General features: G+C 46.2%; 1 protein-coding gene across 3 annotated transcripts in view; it reads right to left on the minus strand.

Moving 5' to 3' along the window:
• NLRP3 (NLR family pyrin domain containing 3) overlaps positions 1–23,131 on the minus strand; it is a 38,832-nt gene extending 15,701 nt beyond the window's left edge. For 2 of the 3 annotated variants that reach the window (XM_039885555.1, XM_039885553.1), the window contains exons 1-7: positions 22,777–23,131; positions 20,723–21,241; positions 17,641–17,745; positions 15,426–17,181; positions 13,422–13,595; positions 12,266–12,436; positions 10,755–10,925 (exon numbers count right to left, since the gene is read on the minus strand). In XM_039885555.1, coding sequence (XP_039741489.1) covers positions 10,755–10,925; positions 12,266–12,436; positions 13,422–13,595; positions 15,426–17,181; positions 17,641–17,745; positions 20,723–21,029 — 2,684 coding nt within the window. In that variant the 5' untranslated portion in view covers positions 21,030–21,241; positions 22,777–23,131. The remainder of the gene's footprint in view (positions 1–10,754; positions 10,926–12,265; positions 12,437–13,421; positions 13,596–15,425; positions 17,182–17,640; positions 17,746–20,722; positions 21,242–22,776) is intronic. The other variant, XM_039885554.1, reaches the window with a different exon arrangement.
• Positions 23,132–23,892: the final 761 nt, after the last annotated feature.

A 23,892-nucleotide genomic window follows, 5' to 3' on the forward strand; every position in this document is an offset into this window, starting at 1 on the left:
GAGCCATGGTCCATGGTCTGTGGCCATGCCACCCTGAACAAGCCCAATGTCTGATCTTGGAAGCTAAGCAGGGTTGGGCCTGGTCAGTATTTGGATGGGAGACTACCTAGGATGACATATTATTTATATAGGCATAAATAATAATAATAAAAGACATAGCATAGCTAAACGGATTAAAAAAAAAAAGAACCATATACTGCCTACGAGGGAACCACTTCAGATCAAAAGACACACATACTGAAAGTAAAGGTATGAAAAAAAATATTTTAGGCAAAGTGGGCTTCAAAACAAAGGCAATACTATGAGACACAGAAGGACATTACATAATGATAAAGGAATCAATTCAACAAGAGAATATAACACTAGAAAATGTTTATATACTCAACATATGGGTACCTACACAGATAAAGCAAATATTGGCCAACATAAAGGGAGAAATCGACAATAATACACTCATAGTAAGGTACTTTAACACTCCATTAACAACAATAGACAGAGCTTCCAGACAGAAAATCAACAAAGGAAATAGTGGCCTTAAATGACATACTAGACTAAATGGATTTAATTGATATTTTTAGAGCATTTCACCCCAAAGCAGTAGAATATACATTCTTCTCAAGAGCACACAGAACATTTTCCAGGACAAACCACATGTTGGGCCACAAAACAAATCTCAATAAATTTAAGATCGTAATCATATCAAGCATCTTCTCTGACCACAATGGTATAAAACTAAAAATCAATTACCAAAAAAAAAAAACCTGAAAAGGACACAAACATATAGAAACAAAACAACATATTACTAAACAATGAATAGGTTAACAATGAGATCAAGGAAGAAATCGACAGATATCTTGAGACAAATGGAATTGAAAACACAATGACTCAAATCTATGGGACACAGGAAGAGCAGTCCTAAGAGGAAAATTAATAGCAATACAGGCCTACATCAAGAAACAAGAAAAATCTCAAATAAACAATATAACCTTACACCTAAAGAAACTGTAAAAGAACAGCAAACAAAGCCTAAAGTGACTTGAAAGAAGGAAATAATAAAATCAGAATGGAAATAAATAAAACAGAGTCTCAAAAACAATATAAAAGTTCAATAAAACCAAGAGCTTGTTCTTTGAAAAGATAAAATTGATAAACCTTTAACCAGACTCACTAAGAAAAAAAAGAGAGGATCCAAATAAATAAAATCAGAAATGAAAGAGAAGTGACAACTGACTCCACAGAAACACAAAGGATTATAAAAAAATACCATAAGCAAATTACATTCCAACAAATTGGACAATATGAAAAAAAATGGATACATTATTAGTAACATACAATCTTCCAAGCCTCAGTCAAGAAGGAACAGAAAATCTGAAGTGACCTATTACTACTAACAAAATCGAATCAAATATCAAAAAACTCCTAACAAAGTCCTAAACAAGATGGCTTTACAGGTGAATTTTACCAAATATTCAAAGAAGACTTAACACCTCTTTTTTCTCAAACTATTCCAAAAAATTCAAGAGGGAAGACTCCCAAACTCATTTTATGAGGCCAAAATTGCCCTGATTCCAAACCAGACAAAGATATTACAAAAGATAAAAATTATAAGCCAATATCCCTGCCAAACATAGATGCAAAAATCCTCAACAAAATATTAGCAAACTGAATTTAGCAATATGTTAGAAAGCTCATACACCTCGATCAAGTGGAATTTATTCCTGGAAGGCAAGGTTGGCTGAATATCTACAAATCAATTAATATGATATGCCACATTAACAAATAAATAAATCTCAGGAAAAGAAATTTAAAATTTTATTTTGCAATTGCAATAAAAAGAATGAAATACCTAAGAATAAACCTAACAAAGCATGTAAAGGACCTAGACACTGAAAACTATAAGATATTATTAAAAGAAATTGAAGAAGACACAAGAAATGGAAAGATATTTCATATTTATGGATTGGAAGAATCAATATATTTAACATGGTCATATTACACAAAGCAATGTTAACACAATCTCCATCAAAATCCCAATGGCATTTTTTAAAGAAATAGAACGAAAAGTCATCAGATTTGTATGGAATCACAAAAGACCCTGAATAGCCAAAGCTATCTTGAGAAAAAAGAACAAGGCCGGAGGTAACACTCTGCCTGACTTCAAGTTATACTACAAAGTGATAATAATCAAAACATCATTGTAGTGGCTGAACAACAGATACAGAGACCAATGAAACAAAACCCCCATATACATGGGAAAATAATTTTTGACAAAAGAGCCAAAAACCTGCAATGGAGAAAGGAAAGCCTCATCCATCAATAAATGGTGCTGGGCATTAAAAAAAAAAAAAACAAAATACTGCCATTTGTGACAATACAGATGGATCTTGAGATTACCATGTTAAGCAAAGTAAGTCAGAACAAGTTGAGAACCATATGATTTCACTCATATGTTAGATATAAAACTGAAGGCAACAAACAAGACAAACTAACAGAGACTCATGGATACAGACAACAGTTTAGAGGATACCAGAGGGAAGTGGGGGTGAGAGGAGTTAGGGGTAAAGGGGGTCAAATATATGGTGACAGAAGAAGATTTGACTTTGGGAGATAATATACAGATGACATATTAAATCGTACCCTTGAAACTTCTATGATTTTATTAACCAATATTACCCTAATAAATTTAATTTAAAAATAAACAAATAACTAGAATCTATCACATCAATGAACTATAGAAAAAAAATCACATGATCATATCAATAAAAGTAGAAAAAGCTTTGATAAACCAATACCCATTTATGATGGAAGCACTCAGCAAACTAGGAATAGAGGGGAATTTCTTCAAGTTGATACTGTTTATCAACAAAAAACCTACTGCTAAGAGAATACTTAGTGGTAAGAAACCCAAAGCTTCTCACTAAGATCAGGAACAAGTCAAGGAAGTCTGCCCTCACCACTCCTTTTCTTCATCAGACTGGAAGTCTTAACTAATACAATATGACAAAAACAGGAACACTAATACAAGGCATAAAGATTGGTAAGGAAGAAATAAAATTGTCTTTTTTTTGCAGATGGCATAAACTTTTATGTAGAAAATCTGAAAAAATTGACAAAAAATATTCATAGAATAAAAAGGCTGTTATAGCAAGGTTGTAGGATACAAGATTTATATGCAAAAATTAATCACTTTTTATATATAACAAGTGGGATCTGAAATAAAACACAATGCCATTTTTATCAGCACCCCCAAAACATAAAATACTTAGGTATAATCTAACAAAATATGTACAAGATCTACATAAGGAATTCAAAGAAGAAGTAAATAAATGCAAAGAATTCAAAGAAGAAGTAAATAAATGCACAGATATTCCATGTTCATGGATAGGAAGACCATATTGTCAAGATGTCAGTACTGCTGAACTTGATCTATAAGTTTAATGCAATCACAATCAAAATCCCAGAAAGTTTGTGTGTGCATGCATGTGTTTTGACAAATTCATTCAAAAGAATGAAGGGCAAAAGAAACAGAATTACCAACACATTATTGAAGGAGAATGAATTTGGAGGACTGACACTATCCAAATCTAAGACTTGTTATAAAGCAACAGTAATGATGACATTGTGGGATGGGTAAAAGAATAGATAAATTGATTAATGGAACAGAACAGAGAGCCTAGCAATAGATCCACATATAGTCAACTAATCTTCAACAAAGGAGCAAGGGCAATATAATGGACAAATGACAGTCTTTTCAACAAATGGTGATGTAACAACATCCACATGCAAACAAACAAAAAAAAAGAAGTAGAAGAAGAATCTAGACACTGATCTTATACTGTTCACAGAAAAATAACTTGGAAAAAAATAACTCAAAACAGACTTAAATGCTATTCTTCTCAAACTATTGCAAAAAACTCAAGAGGAAAGAAAGCTCCTAAGCTCCTTTTACAAGGCCATCATTGCCCGCTTCCAAAACCAGACAAAGACATTAGAAAAACAGAAAATTATAGGCTAATATCCTTAATGAACATATATTCAAAAATCTTCAACTATTAGCAAACTAAATTCAGCAATATATTAAAAAGATCATACACAAGTTCCAATTGAGATGGCAAAGCAGATAAATAAATGCTGTGCTCATCGCTACCCTTCCATGACCACATCAGAATTACAACTACAGAACAAACATCATTGAGAACCACCTGAAGTCTAGCTAACCAGAAGTCCTACAACTAAGGACACATAGAAGCCATGTCAAGATTGGTAGGAGGGGCAGAGGCTCAAAATGATCTAGTCCCACACCCACGTGTGGCGCTTGAGAATCAGGAGTGATCTCTCAGCTGCTGAGGTCTTCCCTGAGGAATGAGGGGTCCCAGCCCCAGTACCAGGCTCCCCATCTCAGGACTTCAATGCCAGAAAGAGGAGTCTCCACAACTTCTAGCTATGAAAATCAGTGGGTATTTTGGTTGAGTGAGAGGAAGGACAGCTAAAGTCCCAGGTATTCCTCTTAAAGGGCCAGTATGCAGACTTACTCACTGAGGGACTCACTCGCTCTGAGCTTCAGCTCTGGAGCAGCAGCTAAGAAGGTGCCAGGAATATACAGGGAGGAACTGTATTGCCTGGCTTCTGGGTGAGGGCTGAAAGAGCAGCTTTTTCCCAGACACAAATGCTAGTAGAGGCCATTGCTCTTTTGTTGAGCCCTTCCCCTATCCAGCCTGCACACATTGGCTGGCACCATATCTGGGTCTCCATCAACCTGGTTAACACTGTTAGCCCCTCCCCGGTGATTCTGTGAGAACTTGCCCCTCCCAAAGGGTGGGCCACCCAAGCTACTTCCAGTGGATTTTCCATACAAATGGCCTGTCTTGACTTATGCTGCCGACTTTCTTAAAATCTCTCAAAAGTTCACAAAAACCAAATAAGTAGCATCTGACCTCAGTGTGCCCCGTACCTCTTGCTGAGCAGCTGCAAGCCCTACACTAGTTGCAGCCAGCCTTGGTTCATAGCTTAGCCTTTTTCAGGCACCTTCAAGCCCAACACAAGTGGTAACTATTTGAAGATCACTTTGTAACTCATACCAAGTGACTCCAGGCAGGGCACAGGCAGCAGCTGATCTTGGCCTACACCAGAATTCCTCCCAAGAGGCTCCAAAACCTATACACCTGGTGGCCAGCTTCAGATCAAACTAGAGCATCACCCAACCACCACCACAAATGACACACCCAAAGGACAGACTCACTAGGCACCAGAGACCTGCTGAAACAAATCCTGCTCCACGAGACCAGCCCTGTAAAACAGCTCCTCCACTAGTCATGGCCAGTCATCACAACTAATCAGCCCGAGGGTCAGTCCTTCCCACTGATGTGCAAACAGCAACCTAGTCTCAACTACAAGAGGGCACACACAACCTACACAAAAGACACACTAGGAGCACACAACTCAAGAAAGACTGTGCCACTGGGCCCCACAGGACACCTACTACATAAGCCCGGGAGAATAGCAGACTTACCTAATACATAGAAACAAACACAGGGAGGCAGCCATAATGGGAAGACAAAGAACATATCTCATATTAAGAACATATCAAAGCTCCAGAAAAAGAATTAAACAAAATGGAGACAAGAAATCTACTAGATGCAGAGTTCAAAACACTGGTTATAAAAATGCTGAACTATCTTAGTGAGAACATCAACAAAGATATAGGAAACATAAAAATGGAGATAGGAAACATAAAAAGAACCAGTCATAAATGAAGAATACAATATGAAGCAGAGGATTTAATCAGCGATTTAGAAGATAATGTAACAGAAAACACCCAATCAGAACAGCAACAAGAAAAAGGAATCCAAAAATATGAGGATAGTCTAAGGGGCCTCTGGGGCAGCATCAAGTGTACCAACATTTGCATCATAGGGGTACCAGAAGGAGAAGAGTGAGAGGAAGGAATCGAAAACCTATTTCAAGAAATAATGACTGAAAAGTTCCCTAACCTAGTGAAAGAAATAGACATACATGCCTAGGAAGAGCAGAGAGTCCCAAATGAGATGAATCCAAAGAGTCCTACACCAAGACACATCATCATTAAAATGCCAAAGTTTAAAGACAAAGGGAGCATCTTAAAAGCAGCAAAAGAAAAGCAGTTAATTATCTACAAGGGTGTTCCCATAAGACTGTCAGCTGATTTCTCAACAGAAACATTGCAATCAGAAGGGGCTGGCAGGAAATATTCAAAGTGATGAAAAATAAGGACCTACAACTAAGATTACTCTATCCAGCAAAGCTATCATTTAGAATTGAAGGACAGGTAAAGAACTTCCCAGACACGAAAAAGCTCAGTCAACAAACCACTATTTTAAAAAATGTTAAAAGGACTTCTTTGAGAAGAAAAAGAAAGAAGAAGAAGAAGAGTATGAACAATAAAGTTACAATAAGCACATATCTATCAGCAATTACTTTAAATGTAAATGGATTCCATTCTCCAATCAAACAACATAAGGTGGCTAAATGGAGAAGAAAACAAGACCCTTACAAATGCTGCCTATGAGACTCACTTCAGATGGAAAGATACACACAGACTGAAAGTAAAGGGATAAAAAAAAGTATTTCATGAAAATGGAGGGGCTGAGAGATAGAGTAGCAGCAAGACTTATAAGAGAAATATAGACTTTAAAATGAAAGCTATAACAAGAGACAAAGAAAGACCCAGGAATTCCACTTCTGGGTATTTACCTGAAGGAACCCAAAATACTAATTCAAAAAGATCTATGCACCCCTATGTTCACTGCAGCATTATTTACAGTAGCCAAGATACGAAGGCAACCTTGGTGTCCATCAATGGATGAATAGATAAAGAAGAGGTGGTACATATATACAAAGGAATATTACTCAACCATAAATGAGGAATAAAATTTTACCATTTGTGACAACATGAATGGAGCCAGAGAGTATTATGCTAAATGAAATAAGTCAGACAGAGAAAGACAAATACCATATGATCTCACTTATGCCTGGAATCTAAAGAACAAAATAAAATACATGAACAAACGAAACAGAAACAGACTCATGATACAGAGAACGTTTTGATGGTTGCCAGATGGGATGAGTGTTGGAGGGCTGGGTGAAAAGGATAAAGGGATTAAGAAGTACAAATTGGCAGTTACCAAATAATCATGGGGATGTGAAGCACAGCATAGGGAATATGGTCAAAAATATTGTAATAACTGTGTATGGTGCCAGGTGGGGACTAGATTTATTGGGAGGATTACTGCATAAATTATATAAATGTTTAACCACTATCCTGTACAGCTAAAATTAATATTAAATAGTATTGAATGTCAACTCTAATTGCAAAAAAAAAAAAGAAAGTATAAGAACATTATTTAAAGACCTAAATGTAAGATGTAAAACTATAAAAGGTAACCAAAGAGAAAACCCAGTGAACCTTGGGTTTGGTGATGAATTTTCAAATATAATACTAAGGCATGATCTAGGAGCTAGGTAACTGATAGCTGGAGTTCATTAAAATGAGAATGAAAAGACAAGACACGCTGGAAGAAAATATTTGCAAAGATATATCTGATAAAGGACTTATCCAAAAAAAAAATTTTTAACTCTTAAAATCTAACAAGAAAACAAACAGCCTGATTGAAAAATGAGTCAGACACCAAAGAAGATGCACACATGGCAAATGAGCATGTGAAAAGATGCTGTACTTCAAATGTCCTCAGGCAGTGAGCCACCACTGCACATTGATGGAGTGGCCAGTGTTGGAGCAGTGACCCAGCAAACACTGGCAAGGAAGCACACATGGTGACAGGACCTCTCACCCCGCTGGTGGGGATGCACAATGATGCAGTCACTTTGGAAGACGTGGCGGTTTCTTATAAAAGTCAACATGCTCTTACTACACGATCCACCAGTGGTGCTCCTTGGTATTTACCCAAAGGAGCTAAAAATTTACATCTACACAAAAATCTGCACATGTACTTTTATGCATAATTATCAAAACTTGGACACAACCAAGGTGTCTTTCAGCACGTGAATAAACCGGTACATCCAGACATTGGAACAGTAATGCTTGAAAGAAATGAGCTATTAAGTCATGAAAAGATGCGGAGGAAACTCAAATACATATGACCAAGTTAAAAAAAAAAAAACTGATCTGAAAAGGCCACATGTTGTACAATTTCAACAATACGACATTCTGGAAAAGGAAAAATCTTACTTTTTATAAAACTTTAAAATGATCAGTGGTTACCAGGGAATTGGAGGTGGGAGGTATGAACAGGCCAAACACCAAATTGGGGAGGGCTGGCAGTGAAATTACTCTGTACGGTGCTGCAGTATTAGATCCGCACCATTATCCATTTGTCCGAATCTCAGAATGCACCACACAAGAGTGGATCATTATGTAAACTCCGGACTTTGGGTAGTGATGATGTGTCGATGTAGGTTCATCAGGTATAACTAACGTGCCACCTGGTGGGGTACTGACAGTAAGGGAGGCTGTGCATGTGGAAGGACAAGGGGTATAGCGAGAGTTCTGTACCATCCTCTTGTTTGGGCTGTGAATCTAAAACTGCTCTAAAAAATAAAAGTCAATTAAAAAAGAAAAATGCTCATGCGCAATATCTGAGTTTAAGACCAATTTCTGTGCCATCTGCACACAAACTGTTTTTGAGGAGTATATGAAGTGTTCCAAGGGATGTAGAAACATTTAGTAAAAAAGAAAGCCAGCAGTGAAATCCCTAAACCCCAGGAAGAGGCGTCAGAGCAGGACCCAGATTAGAGGAAGCTATAAAATTAACAGGAAAGACTTAGTGGGGCCCCAACACAGGGGAGAAGTACTTCAAGGAGGAGATGATGAACACAACTAAAGGCAACTGATATCAGCTAAGATGAGGCCTTGCAAGCGTCTGTAAGGCCAGGGCGTTGCCACGGACAGCCACGGACAGCCAACGGGGCTGCACTCCTGGCCTCTCAAGGCTCTCTGCTTCCCATGGAGTGCTTCCCACGGCCTCATGGCTCCATCCTCACTTCATCCAGTACCTGCTCCCATGTTACCTGTGCAAGGCGTTCCCTGAACCCTTGGGCAGGGGTGCACCCTTTGCTGTCACTCCCATTTCTATTATACTACTTACACATACTGCATATTATTTGGTTTGTCTAGTGCCTCGTGTCTGTCATCCTCTGTAAGAATGTTTGTGAAAACAGATTCTCAGTCTGCTTTACTCATTGTAACTGTCAGCACCCGCAAACATGACCCAAGAGTGCCTGGATCATGTGTGTTGAACAAACCAAGAGTAGCAGAAGCTATACCGCTGAAGGAGAGTAATGTTTTAAGTAGAGTATGTGGAGGCACGGAGTTCCCCAAACCCTCAGGATTTCCTGAGTGATGGGGCATCTCTTACTATTCAAAGGAGCCCCTTTGGATCACAACTGAGTCTTTGCTATGGACAGGACTTATAGATGGCCTCAGAACGGGGCCAGTCACCACAAAGGCCCAGTGCCGGAACACAGCCCCAGCCACCCATCTCCAGGAAGGAGCAAGGAGGAAGGCTGGAGATTAATCTCTAAAGAAATCTCTTGAACAAAGATTTGGAGACTTTCTGGGATGGTGCCGGCAGGGTGGCACAACCCTGCTACATGGGGACAGATGCTCTTGTGCTGTGGGCCCTTGTGAATCTCATCTCCCAAGTCTTTTCATCTGGCTGTTTGTATTCTTTATTATACCTGTTACGATAAACATGCACATAAGAACGTTTCTCTGATTGCTGTGAGGCATCCTAGGAAATTCTCAAATTGAGGAGGGGGTCATGGGAACTCCAATTTGTAACAGTGAGAAAGAAGAGTGAGTAACCTAGGAATCCATCATTTGCAATTGACATCTGATGTTGGCAGGGAGAAGGCAGTCTGTGGGACTGAGTATTTAACCTGTGGGGTCTGTGCTAACTCTGGGTGGTTCATGTCAGAATGCAACTGACTTGTAAGACACCCAGCTAGTGTCTGCAGAGAATTAGTTGTTGAGGTTAGAAAACACTCCAGAATTTTTATGACTTTTTACTGCAAAATTCCAACATGAACTCATGAGCTGATGTGACTGCCAAAATATGAGGAAGTCAGAGGCTCCAGTAGCACCAGCCACGGAAGGTCAAAATGCCACCAGAGTTTGCTAGGGGTTTCCAGTTCAGGTCTGGGCACCGCACTGCAAATGGGGACGTCGACAGACCAGCCCTGCCGTAGGACAGGTGGCTAAACAGGTGGAGGCACCAAGCCACACCCTGACTGAGGACTTGGCAAGGTCCAGGCAGGAGGTGAAAAGACCTGAGGGTGTTTTCTCTGGGGATAGGTTTCCCCGGCAGCTCTTGGGAGCAGAACCAGTACCTAAGCACAGAGGCCAAAGGTGGCGCCGGGTCAGGGTGTGAACTCTGCCACTGCAGAGGACTCTGTGCAGCGATGCCCAACTTGCCAGTGCCCCTGCAGAACGCTGGCCCGTGCACATCACGTCTGGGAGCAAGAGTTTTACTCAATGGGGAGCTGGGATGCAAGTGTCTGCCGTTTCTGTCTGCACAGAAACTTCAAACCAGTGGCCATAAGCAGCTTCTAGCAGGAGGCAGTAGCTCCTAACCCCCTGGGATACGGTCCCCTTTGTTCTCCACCCGAGTAACCTTTCCTAGAGCAGCATCTGCCCAGGCATGCCATACAATACATCCCAAGAACACACTGTCTTTCCACTGAGATATGAAGAGACTTACCCCAGTTTCTGCAAGCTGCATTGAGGACGCTTTGCTGGTTCACACAGGATTCCCACTCCCGAGTCTCCCAGGGCGTTTTCCCCCAAGTAGAGCCTGGTCAGGGACTGGCTAGTGCTCAGGACCGATGCAAGGTGAGCGCAGCACGCCGATGTGAGGCAGCAGTTGACCAACCTTCCACAGAGATGGCAGAGTGTCACCACACCTCTCTCACCCTCTCTGCTGTGGGTCGAGGAAGCACTTGTCCTGTCACCCCTCTAGTCCAGTCCCCACACAGAAAGAGTGCATAGAAGCTCTACATTAACTGTATTTCCTTTTCTGCTTGTGTAATAGCAAGTAAAAACCTTCTAAGTCTATGGCAATGCATCTTCTGGCTCCCTACATTGATTTGTACTGTGGTGAATGTACAGGACCTAAAATTTACATTGTAGCCAGTTTTAAGTGCACAGTTCAGCCCATTCAATGTATTCACACTACTGTACACCCATCACCACTAGTCATCCCCAGAATTTTTTCATCATCTGAAATTGAAACTCTGTCCTGGTTAAACAGTAATTCCTACCCTGTCCCCACTCCCCTCCAGCCCCTGCACCACCCTCTACTCCCTGTCTCTGTGAAACTGACCCCTCTAGTGCCTTAGTCTATGTAAACAGGTCACGCATGATGCGTCCTGTTGTATCTGGCTTATTTCTCTCAGCAAAATGTCCTCATGGTCCTCCCAGGCAGTAATGAGTGTTGAGATTGCCTCAAAGGGCCATATGTGTGTAAATACTACATATTTTAGCCCATCCTTCCACGGATGGACCCTTGAGTTGTTTCTACCTTTTGCCTTCTGTGAATAACGCTGTTGTGGACACGGTTAAGTGCTAGAGTGCCTGATTTCAACTCCTTGGATACATACCCAGAAGTAGAATTGCTGGGTCATATGGTAATTCTATGTCTAATTTTTTGAGAAACTGACAAACTGTTTTCCACAGCAGCCACACCATTTTACACTTCCACCAGCGGTGCATGATAGTTCCAATTTCTCCACATTCTAACACTTGTTGTTTTCTGTTTTGTTTTATAATAACCATCCTAATGGGTGTAAATTGGCCTTATTGTTTTCAAGTGCTTTCTTCTCTTCTTCAAAATTCAAGTCCCCCAGAAGCATTCAGTGAAGGGCTGTGTAGACTTTCGTGTCTGCATTAAGTTAGCACCACTTTTCCCATTTGCGTGGAGACCAAAGGCTTGTCACAAAGACCCCAGGCCCTTCTAGAGTTTGTCACACTGGTTTTATTTTAAGGTAGGCTGTGACTACCTTAAGGCAATCTGATTTCTTTCGCTGAGTCCCCTCCAGGGCTTGGGATGTGGCTTTCCCCACAGCGAAGACTGATTGCGAGAATTACTAACAAACACCTGGAGGTGACAGTGGGATGTGGAGCAGCCCCAGCCACTGTCCCAGTAACACCCAGTCTATGGGGACTCACTGGAGCCACAGCTCATACTCAAGACGGGGCTCAGGTCAGACTCACCAGAGCTTCCTCAGGTTGCAGAAGATGTGCCTCAGCCCCACACACAGAAGTCTGACCCCGCAGTCAGCCAGGCCATTGTGGCTCAGGTCCAGTTCCACCAGTGTCTGGTTGCTGCTGAGGACGGAGGAGACGTCGAAGCAGCACCGATGGGAAAGGCAACAGCGCCTCAACCTGCGTGCCAAGCACAGAAGCAGGAAGCATCAGGACACGAGCTTGCAGCTGCCCTCTGCCCCGTGCTTGCTTTCAGCACGAGCCAGGCCACTGTGCATACATGTTACAGAGGGAATGCCACGGTGAAGGTTCTGTGAGAGCATCTTCTTATCAGGACTCCCAAACAGCCGAGGACAAACAGGGAAGCTGGCTGTCAGGCTCGCCAGCTCACAGTGAGGCCACAATTGCTGAGCCCGTCACTGAGCGCCCTACGTAGATGGCAGCCAGCCATCGTGTGGCTCAAAGCAAGCCTTTTCGTAATAAAGCTACCCTGTGACAATTCAATCTGTACCAAGGTTTCTGATGGGTCCCAGCCCAGGTAGCCCTCATCATGTATGGCGACACTCTCAGAGGCTTATCTGCAAGCATGGCCGGTGGGGAAATGGGAGACCCTGAAGGCCACGCTGTTTTTGTCACACAGCCGAAAAGTGACTTAATTTCAGTTCTCCTTTGTTCTTCCCCATCCAATGCTTCCCGAACAGCCGGCCTCTGATGCAGTCTGCCTTCTCACTCCTTAGGTGCAGGACTGTGATTCTCACATAAATATTCACGTGTTGAAGGCTTAACAGCCAGGACCAAGGCTGTGGCTGTATTTGGAGATGGAGAGGGGATTAGGGTAAAATGAGGCCATGAGGGTGGTCTGGTCCAATGTGACTGATGTCCTCGTAAGGGGAAGACATCCAACACACACAGAAAGACCATATGAGGGTACAGAGAACATGACCATCCACACTTAAGGAGCGAGGCCACAGGAGAAGCCAGCCCTGCGGACACCTCCACCTTGGACTTCCAGCCTCCTGGATGTGAGACAATAAATTTCTGTTGTTTGGGCCTCGAAGGTATGATATGTTGTTGGGGCTACCCACAAGGTCCTCCTCCAGCACTCTCACTCTCTCTCACACACACACACACGTGTGCACACATGCGCACACACTGAGTGTCTTACCGCAGTCTCTGAATCCTACAGCCAGGATGTTGGAGCATCTCACATAACACCTTCATCCCTGCATCCCCCAGAGTGTTGTCACTGAGGTTTAGCTCAGTGAGGCTCTGATTGGTGCTCAGGACAGACAGGAGGCCCTGACAGAAGCTGGGAGGAAGGTAGCAGCAGTTCATCAATCTGGAAATAGGAAGGGAAGAAGAAGGGGAGAAGCGTCAGTCTGTTAGAACAACAAGGGGCCAAAGGCCAGGGGTGGCTGGTACCAGTTGAGACAAAGGCCCCCAGGGATGAAGAAATGAGTCACAGAGTGCAGACCGACCACTGAGGAATGGAAAAGGCATCCTGCACACCAGGGTAGGGAGTGTGAGCCTGTGACCTTGGCTGGCCACGAACACCCTCTGGCCACCCCCGCAGGTGTCTTCCTCTGTCTCCCGTGGCTCTGGACACTCTGCTAAGGGGTCCAGAGATTAGCTCTCACCTTGGTTACTCATGGGCAGCAGAGGTGCTCCCGGAACCTCAAGGCCAGGCCACAGTGGGAGCAGCACCAGGCCAGAGCAGAGCCAGGCACGCCTGTGTCTCTAGCAGCTCTGTGAGTCCCATGTTCAGCGCTTGTTAAAATGCAGTTTCTGACTCCACGGGACTGGGGCTGATTCTGCTCTCCTAACAGACACAGGGTGGATGCTCATGCCACTGGCCCTGGGAAGGCTCTAGAACATAGAATGCTAGTGCTGCCCTCAGGGAAACAGAGCTGTCATCAGGAGTCCTTCGGAGTCTCTGTGAGCCTCTCACAGCCTGGGTGTTGGGCAGCCAGCCCCTCGTTTGTCGCCTTGCTTTTTGGGCTCCAGTGAGTGGGTCTGCCCCCTCCTCTCACTCCCTCTCTCTGTCCGCCTCTCCCATCTGCTTTCTCGCTATTCTGGGTTATTCCTGTCAGAGACCCACCCCGCTGGCCCATCTCACCCTGAACCTGTAGCTCCTGGTCTGTGTGCCCTCACTCCTCACCCCACACTCCATTCCCAGGACCAGCTCCCTCATGAGTCAAGGCACTCTGCCTGAGTTCCCAGCCCTCCCTACAACTAAACTGGGCTCCTAGCCACCACTGAAGCCAGAGGTGTCCTTGATGGCTCTCCCGTCCCTGCAGATGGAGGCAGAGAGGAGAACTGAAGACTGCTTTACAGGAGGCCTGGCCCCTGCTCTCCTTTCTTCTGCCCCATGTCTGCTGTCTCTCACAGAGGTCACACCCATGCACCCACAGAGCTCCATCTTCCCTCAGCCACTGTAGCTGGGGTGGCTCCCTGCAGGTACTTCTTGCTACACTGTCCCCAGGGCAGCTGGCTTCCAGCCCCAGAGAGTAAGGGAACAGAACTTGAGGGGTGACTGTCTGGCTGCAAACACAGGAGTGTTCTCCTTCTTGCCCAACTGTCCTCGATGTCCCTGGTTTTGTTTGTGCCAATGAAGTTGTGTGTCCCTCCCGTGGGCTCCTACACACAATCTTCTTCAGACTACGCTGGTGACCTATTCTCACAGACTCCACTGCCCTGCCTTCCCCTGCACTCAACTTCATCCCCCAGCCCCTCACTGCAGGCTCAGACCCACTCCTCTGGCAACCCCACAGGCTTAGCACTAAGGGTCTCTGTCCTCTGTTCCTGAGACAGTCTCCGGGGGCCCACTCCTCAGGTGCTGACACATAGGAACCCCAAGGGGGTTACAGCAACCTGGCTTCACAGACGTTTCACTCAGCTTTCTACCCCACTTGGCACCTTGTGCTGAGTTGGCGTCCACTGCACATTTGCTTATTGTTTCGTTGGCTTTTCTCTCCTGCCACTGCTCCACCTGCCCTTCTTCTGCTAGTCATTCTGACAATGAAGGCTCCTCTAGCAATGGGGGTGGCATTACCGTGTAGCTGTGGCAGCTGCACTGAAAGATGGCTGAGCAGGGGGGAGAGGGCAGGGAGTTGAGAGAAGGGGGCCAGGAGGCGGAGGGTTGGGCCCCCTGCCTGGGCCATCTCCTTACCTACAAGAAGAGGCTGAGCGGGGCTCTGGGAGGATGGACTGGCCCACAGTAGGGCAGCCCCCGTCCCCCTCCTCCTCCTCCTCCTCCTTGGGTGAGTCATGGAGCAGCCTCAGGGACAGCGACTCCATGTTGTGACAGTTCCCTATGCAGAAGGAAGAGACCACGTGGTCCATCCTGGTGGAGAGGCTGACCTCGACCCTGGGGAAGTGGCCCATGGCCCTGCGCACAAAGCCCTCCTCCTGCATTTCGTACAGGCAGTAGAACAGCTCCAGCTGCGTGGGCTGGGCCTGTGGGGTCCTCGCCTTGGCTTTGGCCTCAATCCACTTCAGCAGCTCCAGCCGGATTTGCTGGGAGATCTTACAACTCAGTTTTTTCTCCAAGTAGGACGTCCTCTCCTGGTTTATAAGGCCAAAGAGGAAGCGGACAACAAAAATCAAGTAGCCTTTTTCAAATTTGCCGTAGTTTTCGAGAAGGACTGTCACGTCCCGGTCAGGAGGCTCCAAAGGCCCCCTTGACTCGTCCCCTACCCCATGCTGCTCCTCCTCCAGCAGGTAGTACATGGCAGCGAAGAACTCCTGGAAGGTCATGTGGATGAAGCTGTAGAACTTCTCGCAGTCCACCTCCTTCTGGAACAGGTTCACCCTCAGGAATGCGGATGCATCCGCCTTCTGCAGGCCATGGCTCCTCAGGTCCCCCTCCTCAAACAGGATCTTCTGGTTCCAGATCCCATCTGCGGCCAGTGAGCAGAGGCCCCGCAGGTTGGCAGAGATGGGGCGCTTCGGGCAGCCTCCCCGCGACTGCAGCAAAGTGGAGAGGAAGAAGGTATACACAGCAGTGGTGGTCTTGGACGTCTGAGGAAGGCCCTTGCCACTGTCCATCTGCTGCTTCAGCCCAGTACACACAATCCAGCAGACTAGGGGGATGAAGCACATGGTGAACAGGACCTCATTCTCCTGCGTCAACCTGAAGGCCTCTCTGGCTTGCTGCTCATCTGCAAAATACTTAAAGAAGTACTCTTTCTTCTTCGCTTCTGAGAAACCCAGGACCTCCACATGCCGCGGACGGTCCAGCAGGTGCTGCAGCTTCTCCAGCGCCACGGGTCTCGTGGTGATGAGGAGGGAGGCCTCGGGGAGCAACCTCTTCCTGATGAGGCTGCTCAGCAGGACGTCTCCCCTCTCCACCTTCCTCCAGTCGGTGCAGAGTGCCTCCGTGTGCTCATCGAAGGCACCCTGCAGCTCGTCGAAGCCATCCATGAGGAACAGGATCCTGGCTGGCTTTCTCACAATCTTGCTGATGGGTGGATTGGGGTCGGGGCAGCAGCTGACTATCAGGTCGCCCAGGCTCCTCTGCGTCCCAAGGCTTACCTCCCGGCAGTGGATGTAAAACAAGTAGTCAAACCTGTCCTGGTAGAGCTTCTCTGATGCCCAGTCCAGCATGATCTTCCTGGCTAGGATTGTCTTCCCAATGCCCGCCGAGCCCTGGAGCACCACTGTGTGCACGGGCTCAGCATGTTGGTCCTCGGGCTCGAACAGCAGCTCCAAGCTCATAGAGCTCACAGGGCTGTCTCGTGTCATGGCCAAAGTCCCACCAATGGCCAGAAGCTCGTGCTCTCGCTCTTGCTGGCTCTGGTGCTCCTTGATGAGGCGCAGCCTGGTGTAGCGCTTATTGAGGTTCACGCTCTCACCCAGACGGGCATTCCTGTCTTCGATACACTGGAACCTGCTTCTCACGTGTTTCCTGTATTTCTTACAGTAATCTGCGGTGGAGACATGAAGTTAGACATTGGGGGAAGCCTGAGCACATCCACCTGGCCACCTGGCCTACGCTCCGTGGGGAATAACAACTGGAACTAAGCAGTGGGAGGTGCGGTTCCTTCCCACCACCAGGGTACGGAGGGACCCAGAGAATCTCGGGTGGCAAAATCTTCCCACGCACAGTGAGTGGAAGAACTGCAAATTTCTTGTGCACTGCCCATGGCCGGAAATCTCTCTTATTCAGCCTTACTCCTTTAGGTAGTCTGCAGCCCATGACTTTTAAAATCCAAAACACTCCATGATCTCCAAGGAGCTGCCAGGAGCCAGGCACACATGTTCCCATGTGTTTGGCTGCAGCTGATTTCCCGAGGTAGGCCTTCACACAAAGGAGCAAGAGCATGTGAGTCCCCAGACTCACAGTGCCTCCCAAACCCAATTGTGAGCACCACCCCTGTGCTTACCTTTCTTCTTTTTACAAATAGAGATTCTGGAAAGGTACCCCAACAAACCCATCCACTCCTCTTCAAGGCTTTCTGCCCGGCATACCACAGAAACATATGAGTTATCTGAAAATAAAAGGAAAAAAAAAAAAACACAGAATGTTAAAAACCAGGACTCCTGACTAAGGGGATATAATTGAGACTTAACACCTGGCAAAGGTCAAACGCACCTGCCTGGACATCTCTCAAACCAAAATAGGGCTCAGATGCGGATGACAGCTCTGTAGCCAGAGGCCACTGGGAGTGTGCCGCAGCCCTAATTTTAAAGCAGTGGCGTCAATCTAACCTTTGAGCATTGTGTCCCCACTGAATGCAATGCTCAAAATCAAAATCTCTCTCCCAGGCCCAGAAATCAACCAGTAAACATGTGCGGCAGGCAGGTTTCTCTTCTCTTTGTATGCTTAGTCAGTGTCCCTCTGGTCTTCTGTTGCTGAGGCCATCCCCAGGGTCCTCAGTTTCCCCACAATGGCCATGGGCCAGCAGGATCATCCCTCCCTGGCCACAAACACCTGGAATCCATCTTACTCACCTTCTATGTCTTCAAGAGTGAGAATAATCAATCTGGTTCATGTCTAAATAGCAGTGCAGTAACCTGATCTCAGTACTCCAACCCCGTGATTCCTTTTTAACCTATTTGAGGTGGAACCCGGGCACTACTTCATTTTAAAAGCTCCAACTTGAGCTCACAGCTAAGACAACAGATCTAAGCAGTCACTGAATGACACATCCCAGAGAAGCATTTTCTGGGAGAAATCTGCATACAGTAGAACAAGAGGCACTGGGGGAAGTACGTGGTACAGATAACTCAGATGGGCAGGAACCCGAGAGCAAGATGAAGGACTCCGACTAGGCGTCTACTTATTCTGAGTGCAAATGCTATTATAATAGGATCTCAAAACCCAGATACGGAAGCCAAGATGTCCCAGTGGCCAGGAGCCAGGCTTCAGCCAAAGACATGCCTGGTGCTGAGTCCTGGCCTTGGCACCGAGCAAGCAGCCCCAGGCAGCCATAACTTCCAGCCCACTTCGCATTGTTGGGCAGCCAATCTCCAGAATTTTTTCATCTTGTAAAACTGAAAATCCATGTCCATTAAATAATAACTTTCCATTTTAACCACCACTTTCTGTCTCTGCAAATTTGATGACTCTAGGGACCTCTTAAAAAGGGGATCACACAGTATTTGTCTTTGTGACTGGCTTACCGCAGTTAGTATATGAAATTGAAAATTCATTTGAAAGTGCTGACCTCAGTGGACTTCTTGTGAGGAATGAATAAAATCCATAAAAAGTGCTTAGCTAACTACTTCTGCAACTATGATTGTTATACTTTAAGTTGGTTACTGAGCATGTAAGTACCGCCACAGTTATTATTATGTTATTATACACGATATGTTTAGAACACCCACTGCTGCACCCTCCCATGCCCCCAAAGCATTTCTCTTTCTTTGTCACACCCACACTGCTGCCCTCTCTCACCGTGCTGCTCTTGACTGCTGGTTCCTTTCCACCAGCTCATCACCTGTAAACTTGTGCATTCCTCGGAGCCCTCCTGTGCCCCTCCCTTGCTCAGAACACCAGCCAGGAGGAAGGACCTCACCCCACCACAGGGATGAAGAGAAAGTCCTCCCCCCCGCACCCCCACATCCAAAGTGATGGCCGTGGCAGAGGCTTCCCTCGCACATCGCATTGTTCTATAAGAAGAGCACTTGCCCCAGGGCCTCGGGAGCTGAGACTCGAGCTTGTTGACCATGCAGGCAGACACATGAGTGGCTGGATAGAGACCTGGAGGAAGTTTTAGACACAGGAGAGATTTGAATCAAGTGGGACTAACCAGGGAAGAGCCCCAGGGCTACATGAGCCCTGACCTTGGTTTCTAAAGGAGTTAGAAAATGGTAAACTGCTTTATTCCACCTTCTCATAGTACTATCGTGACGGGAAGAAAGAGGAAGAAGCCAAAACAATTTTAAAAATGACTAAAAACAAGCATACCAAGTTTGGTGCATCAAAGGATATCATTAACAGAGGAAAAAGGCAGCCCACGGCATGGGAGAAAAAGATTTGTAAATCATACATCTTATAAGAGGTTAATGTATAGGATATACACAGTGCTCCTAGAAGTCAACAACAAAAAACAAGCAACTCAGTTAAAACATGGGAAAAGGGCTTGAATGACATTGCTTCAAAGATAAATGGCCAGAAAGGACATAAAAAGACACTCAATGCCACTAGTCAGTAGTGAATGCAAATCAAATCCACAGTGAGACATCATCCCACATCCCTTAGAATGGCTGCTATCAAAAAAAAAAAAAACCCATAAAATAAGTGTTGGCGAGGATGTGGAGAAACTGGAAACTGTGCACTGTGGTGGTAAATGGTGCAGGCTCTACAGAGAACAGTGTAACAGTTCCTTAAAAAATTAAACATAGAATTACTATATAACCCAGCAATTCCACTTTCAGACACACTCCCAAAAGAATTGAAAGCAGAGTCTTGGAAGAAATTTGTGCACCCATGTTACAGCCACATCATTCACAAAAATGTAAAGCTAGAAACAATCTGAAAGTCTAGTGATGTCGGATGGCTAAACAAAATGCGGTATATATGTACCATCATGCCTAAAAGGTAATAAAGTGCTGTCATATGCAACAGCATGGATGAAGCTCGAGAACATGATACTGAGTGAAATAAACCAGTCACCACTAAAAGGCAAATCCTGTAAGATTCCACTTATGAGAGGTTCCAAGAGTGGTCAAACGCATGGAGAGAGAAAGTGGTGGTCGCCAGGGGCTGAGGGGGAGTGCTGCTTAATGGGGCGGAGTTCTGCAAGACGAAAAGAATGCGCTGGAGTGGCTGCACAATGTGACCACGCTTCACACAGCTGCACCACATGCTTAGAAACAGCTAGGATGGCCAACTTCAGGTCATGTGTGTCTCATCACAGCTTAAAGCCTGCCGCTCCCCCTTTCCCCGACCCCTCTCTACCGCAAACTCACCACTCTCTGGCTCATCCCTCATCCCACTCCAGCTCTCCCCCTTGCACTCACCCCACTCCGGCTCTTCCCTCTTGGCCCTCTCATACAGGTCTCTACGGTTGATGGCAGCAAACGCCCACACAGCCATGGCCCAGGCCTTCTCCTCCCCGTTGAAGTCAATCATCAGGGTGGCCAGATCCACTGGGTCCGCCTTCTCTGTCTGGCCCCGGGGAAGCGCAGTGCAGCCCTTCTGAGGTGGGTAGTCCTCCAAGTGCATCTTGAATTTCTTCAGGTCCACATCCTCCAGGTCCTCCAGGTAGCGAGCCAGCTTGCAGCGGACACTGGCCATGCTCACTAGCCCTGGCCAGGAAGGGGACATAGGGCCACGCTGGGAGGTGGGTAGCGGAGTGGCGGGGGTGGCTGGAGTCTTTTTCAAAGTCTGCCCTCGGGGAGAACTAACCGACCTTGAACTCGGAGACCGAAAGGGAAAGCATCATCACTCTGTCCTGCAAAACGAGCCACTGCACTCTTCACTCCCAGGGTTCCCTCGTGGTTCTGCCCAGAGAGTGTTAGAGCATGAAAAAAGGTGCCCTGTGGAGAGAAACACCCAGCAGGGTCACAGATGCCCACACGGGCACCCATCATGCCTCCCATTGCTGCCTGAGATCTCGGCCTGTTTGACCACTTCATTGTGCGACCTTGGGCAAGCGTGTCAGCACCCCTCAACTTCTGTTTCCTCCTCTGTAAAATGGCAGAGTGTGGAAAATAGTCCCTAGGTTCCTGCTCGCTGAAAGACTCCGGTTCTTTGCTCTTTTTTGGCCCAAGGAGACACGGATGAGAGACAAAAGAAAGCCAGGAAATGAATAACCGTGGCTTCGGCTAGAGGGGACTTGGGTGAGCGGGAAGGCTGGTCCACGACAGCCCTTGGAAACCACAGTGACAGGGTGTTGGGCCTGGGGACCACCATCCTCCGTAAAATTCACCATGACACTATGAGCGTGTCACGTTGGCCAACAGCATTTCGCAGTGCTCCCCTCTGCACCAGGCCATGTGGGGTGAGTGTGCACTGGCATGAAGGGCAGACACCGAGGCTAAGGCTGAGCAAGGCTCAGCAGCTGGCCCAAAGTTTTGGAGCCAGAAAGGGACAAGGCCAGGATTTATACCAGGCTCGTGGATTCCTGAGCTGGTGCCCTTTACACTGCACTCTTCTCAGCCTAACAAGGTGTGAGGCCACGGGCTCTCCCACTTAGCTAATTATCTCAGCCAGATGCAAACAAATGTGATCAGAGACAGTGAACCCCATGGTTAATAACAAAAGTGGTTTCCCAGCACTTAGTGTGCACAGTTTCACTGCCACGCTCACCCACTCAGTTTTCCTGGTTAGACTCCAAGCCCATAAGACTAGAAACCAGCTGCTACATCTTTGACTCTGCCACACCTCCTAGGCTTGGACTTTGTCTGAGGCTTGGTCCCTTCATATTACTGAACCAGGAAGAGCACTGCATCTGCCCGGAGCCATAACTGAGGCTAACGGGAGGGAGAGACCCTGAGAAGCAGCACAAGTCTCCAAGCCACGACTCATAACAACCAGGGTTTAATGTTCATGACACCAAATATGCTCGTAAGCCTTCTGTTTCAATTCTTGCCTCCATGTCTGGCCTCGGTGCTGCCCAAGTCCAACTCTTTGTCCATTTGGCAACAGGGGGATCATCTCCAGACAGATCCACCAGCTTCGCAGACACACCCGTCCCACTTTACCAGTCCTCCCATCCAAATCTGGGTGCCAGTCCTCCTTCGTGCCCCCCACCCCTAACCCTGGCACACTCCACTCTGACCTCTGCCTCCTCTGTCTCTCAGTTTCTAAGGCTGCTCATTTCCTCTATGCACCCACTCACTGCTCCCTGGGGAGTGCTTGGGGGTAAGCTGAGATTGCTGCCCCTGTCCTCACTCTCCCCCACACACATGCACTTCACACATACAGCCCAAATAACGATAAGTATAAAAGAACCTTCCAGAACCATTGTTGAAGGACAGAGTTGGAGGCTGGCAAGTTCTGGCTCTGGAAACACTGTCCCCATGCCTCCCCAGACCCATCTGGCCACCACGCTCCGTAGAGCTGGACTCACCCAGACACCAGTCTCAGGGATAGCCCGAGAAGAAACTTGATGAGCTTATAGCTGTCGCAGCCCAGCAGGACAGGAAGGATGTGGTCATGGTGTGGGGTGAACAAGATTGCATCACAGGCAAAGGCAGAGACTGACAGTTACATCTCTGGATTTTCCAAACCGAACAGTGTTCTCAAAGCTGAGCCTGGATGCAGCTAGAGAAGTGTGGCCTCTCTATAGTGAGGAGGGGGGACCCACTGATGTTCACTCAAGTGCCCAATGACTCTCTGTGAGTGTCGAGACAACAGGAGGGCCGTGGGTTGGGGAATCCCCCCAGAGCTGATAGGCAGAAGATCAAGAGCATGACCCACGTACAGAATGCTCTCTCAGTATAGAGAAAGGCTGGCAGGCAGATTCCCTCTATCACCTGTTATTTGTTTAGTAGTTTTATTGAGGTAATTATACACCCATGCAACCATCACCATCAAGGCCATAAATACATTTATTGACTCCTAAAGTTTCTTCTTGATGCAGGATGGGGCAAATTTCCTGGAGTCGGGGGGAGACCAAGTCCTACACTGAGAGAAGAAGAGGGTCTTTTGGTGGAGAGTGTAGAAAGAATCAACACACAGGCCAAAGCTAGAGTCAAAAGGAAAGTTTATCAAAGAAGGGGTAACACTCCACTGACAGAGTGTGGTCTTCTCTCAGAGGCAGAGAGTGAGAGAAACCGAGAGAGAAAGACACTGAGAAAGACAGTGAAAGTAAGAGACTAAGACGTAGAGAAAGACAGTGAACACGAGTTCAGGGAATGCAGTTTATGTGTCATTCTTTAGTTCCTGTGAGTTACAGCTCAAAGACTTTGTTAACCCATTTTCTTTGATATGGACATACAGTGAGGAAGGGGAAGAGTATGTAGCATGAAAAGGTAAGAATATGAAGCATGAAAGGCCTTCTGGCAGTTCCAAGCCTATGAGGGTCCCTGTGATTTTACCCATAGGGAATCACTCTTAGTTCCTGTTTCCCTTTCACAGCTTTGGAGAATGGGCTGTTAGCAATCCCAACAGAAACCTTCCTTTGTTCTGCAGGTGTCCTCCTGGCCTGGCTGCAGGGCTAGTCAGCATGTTGCAGTCTCTGAAT

This window comes from Pteropus medius, unplaced genomic scaffold (genome assembly GCF_902729225.1).
Source record: "Pteropus medius unplaced genomic scaffold, Ma_sr-lr_union100, whole genome shotgun sequence".
Taxonomy (NCBI): Eukaryota; Metazoa; Chordata; class Mammalia; order Chiroptera; family Pteropodidae; genus Pteropus; species Pteropus medius.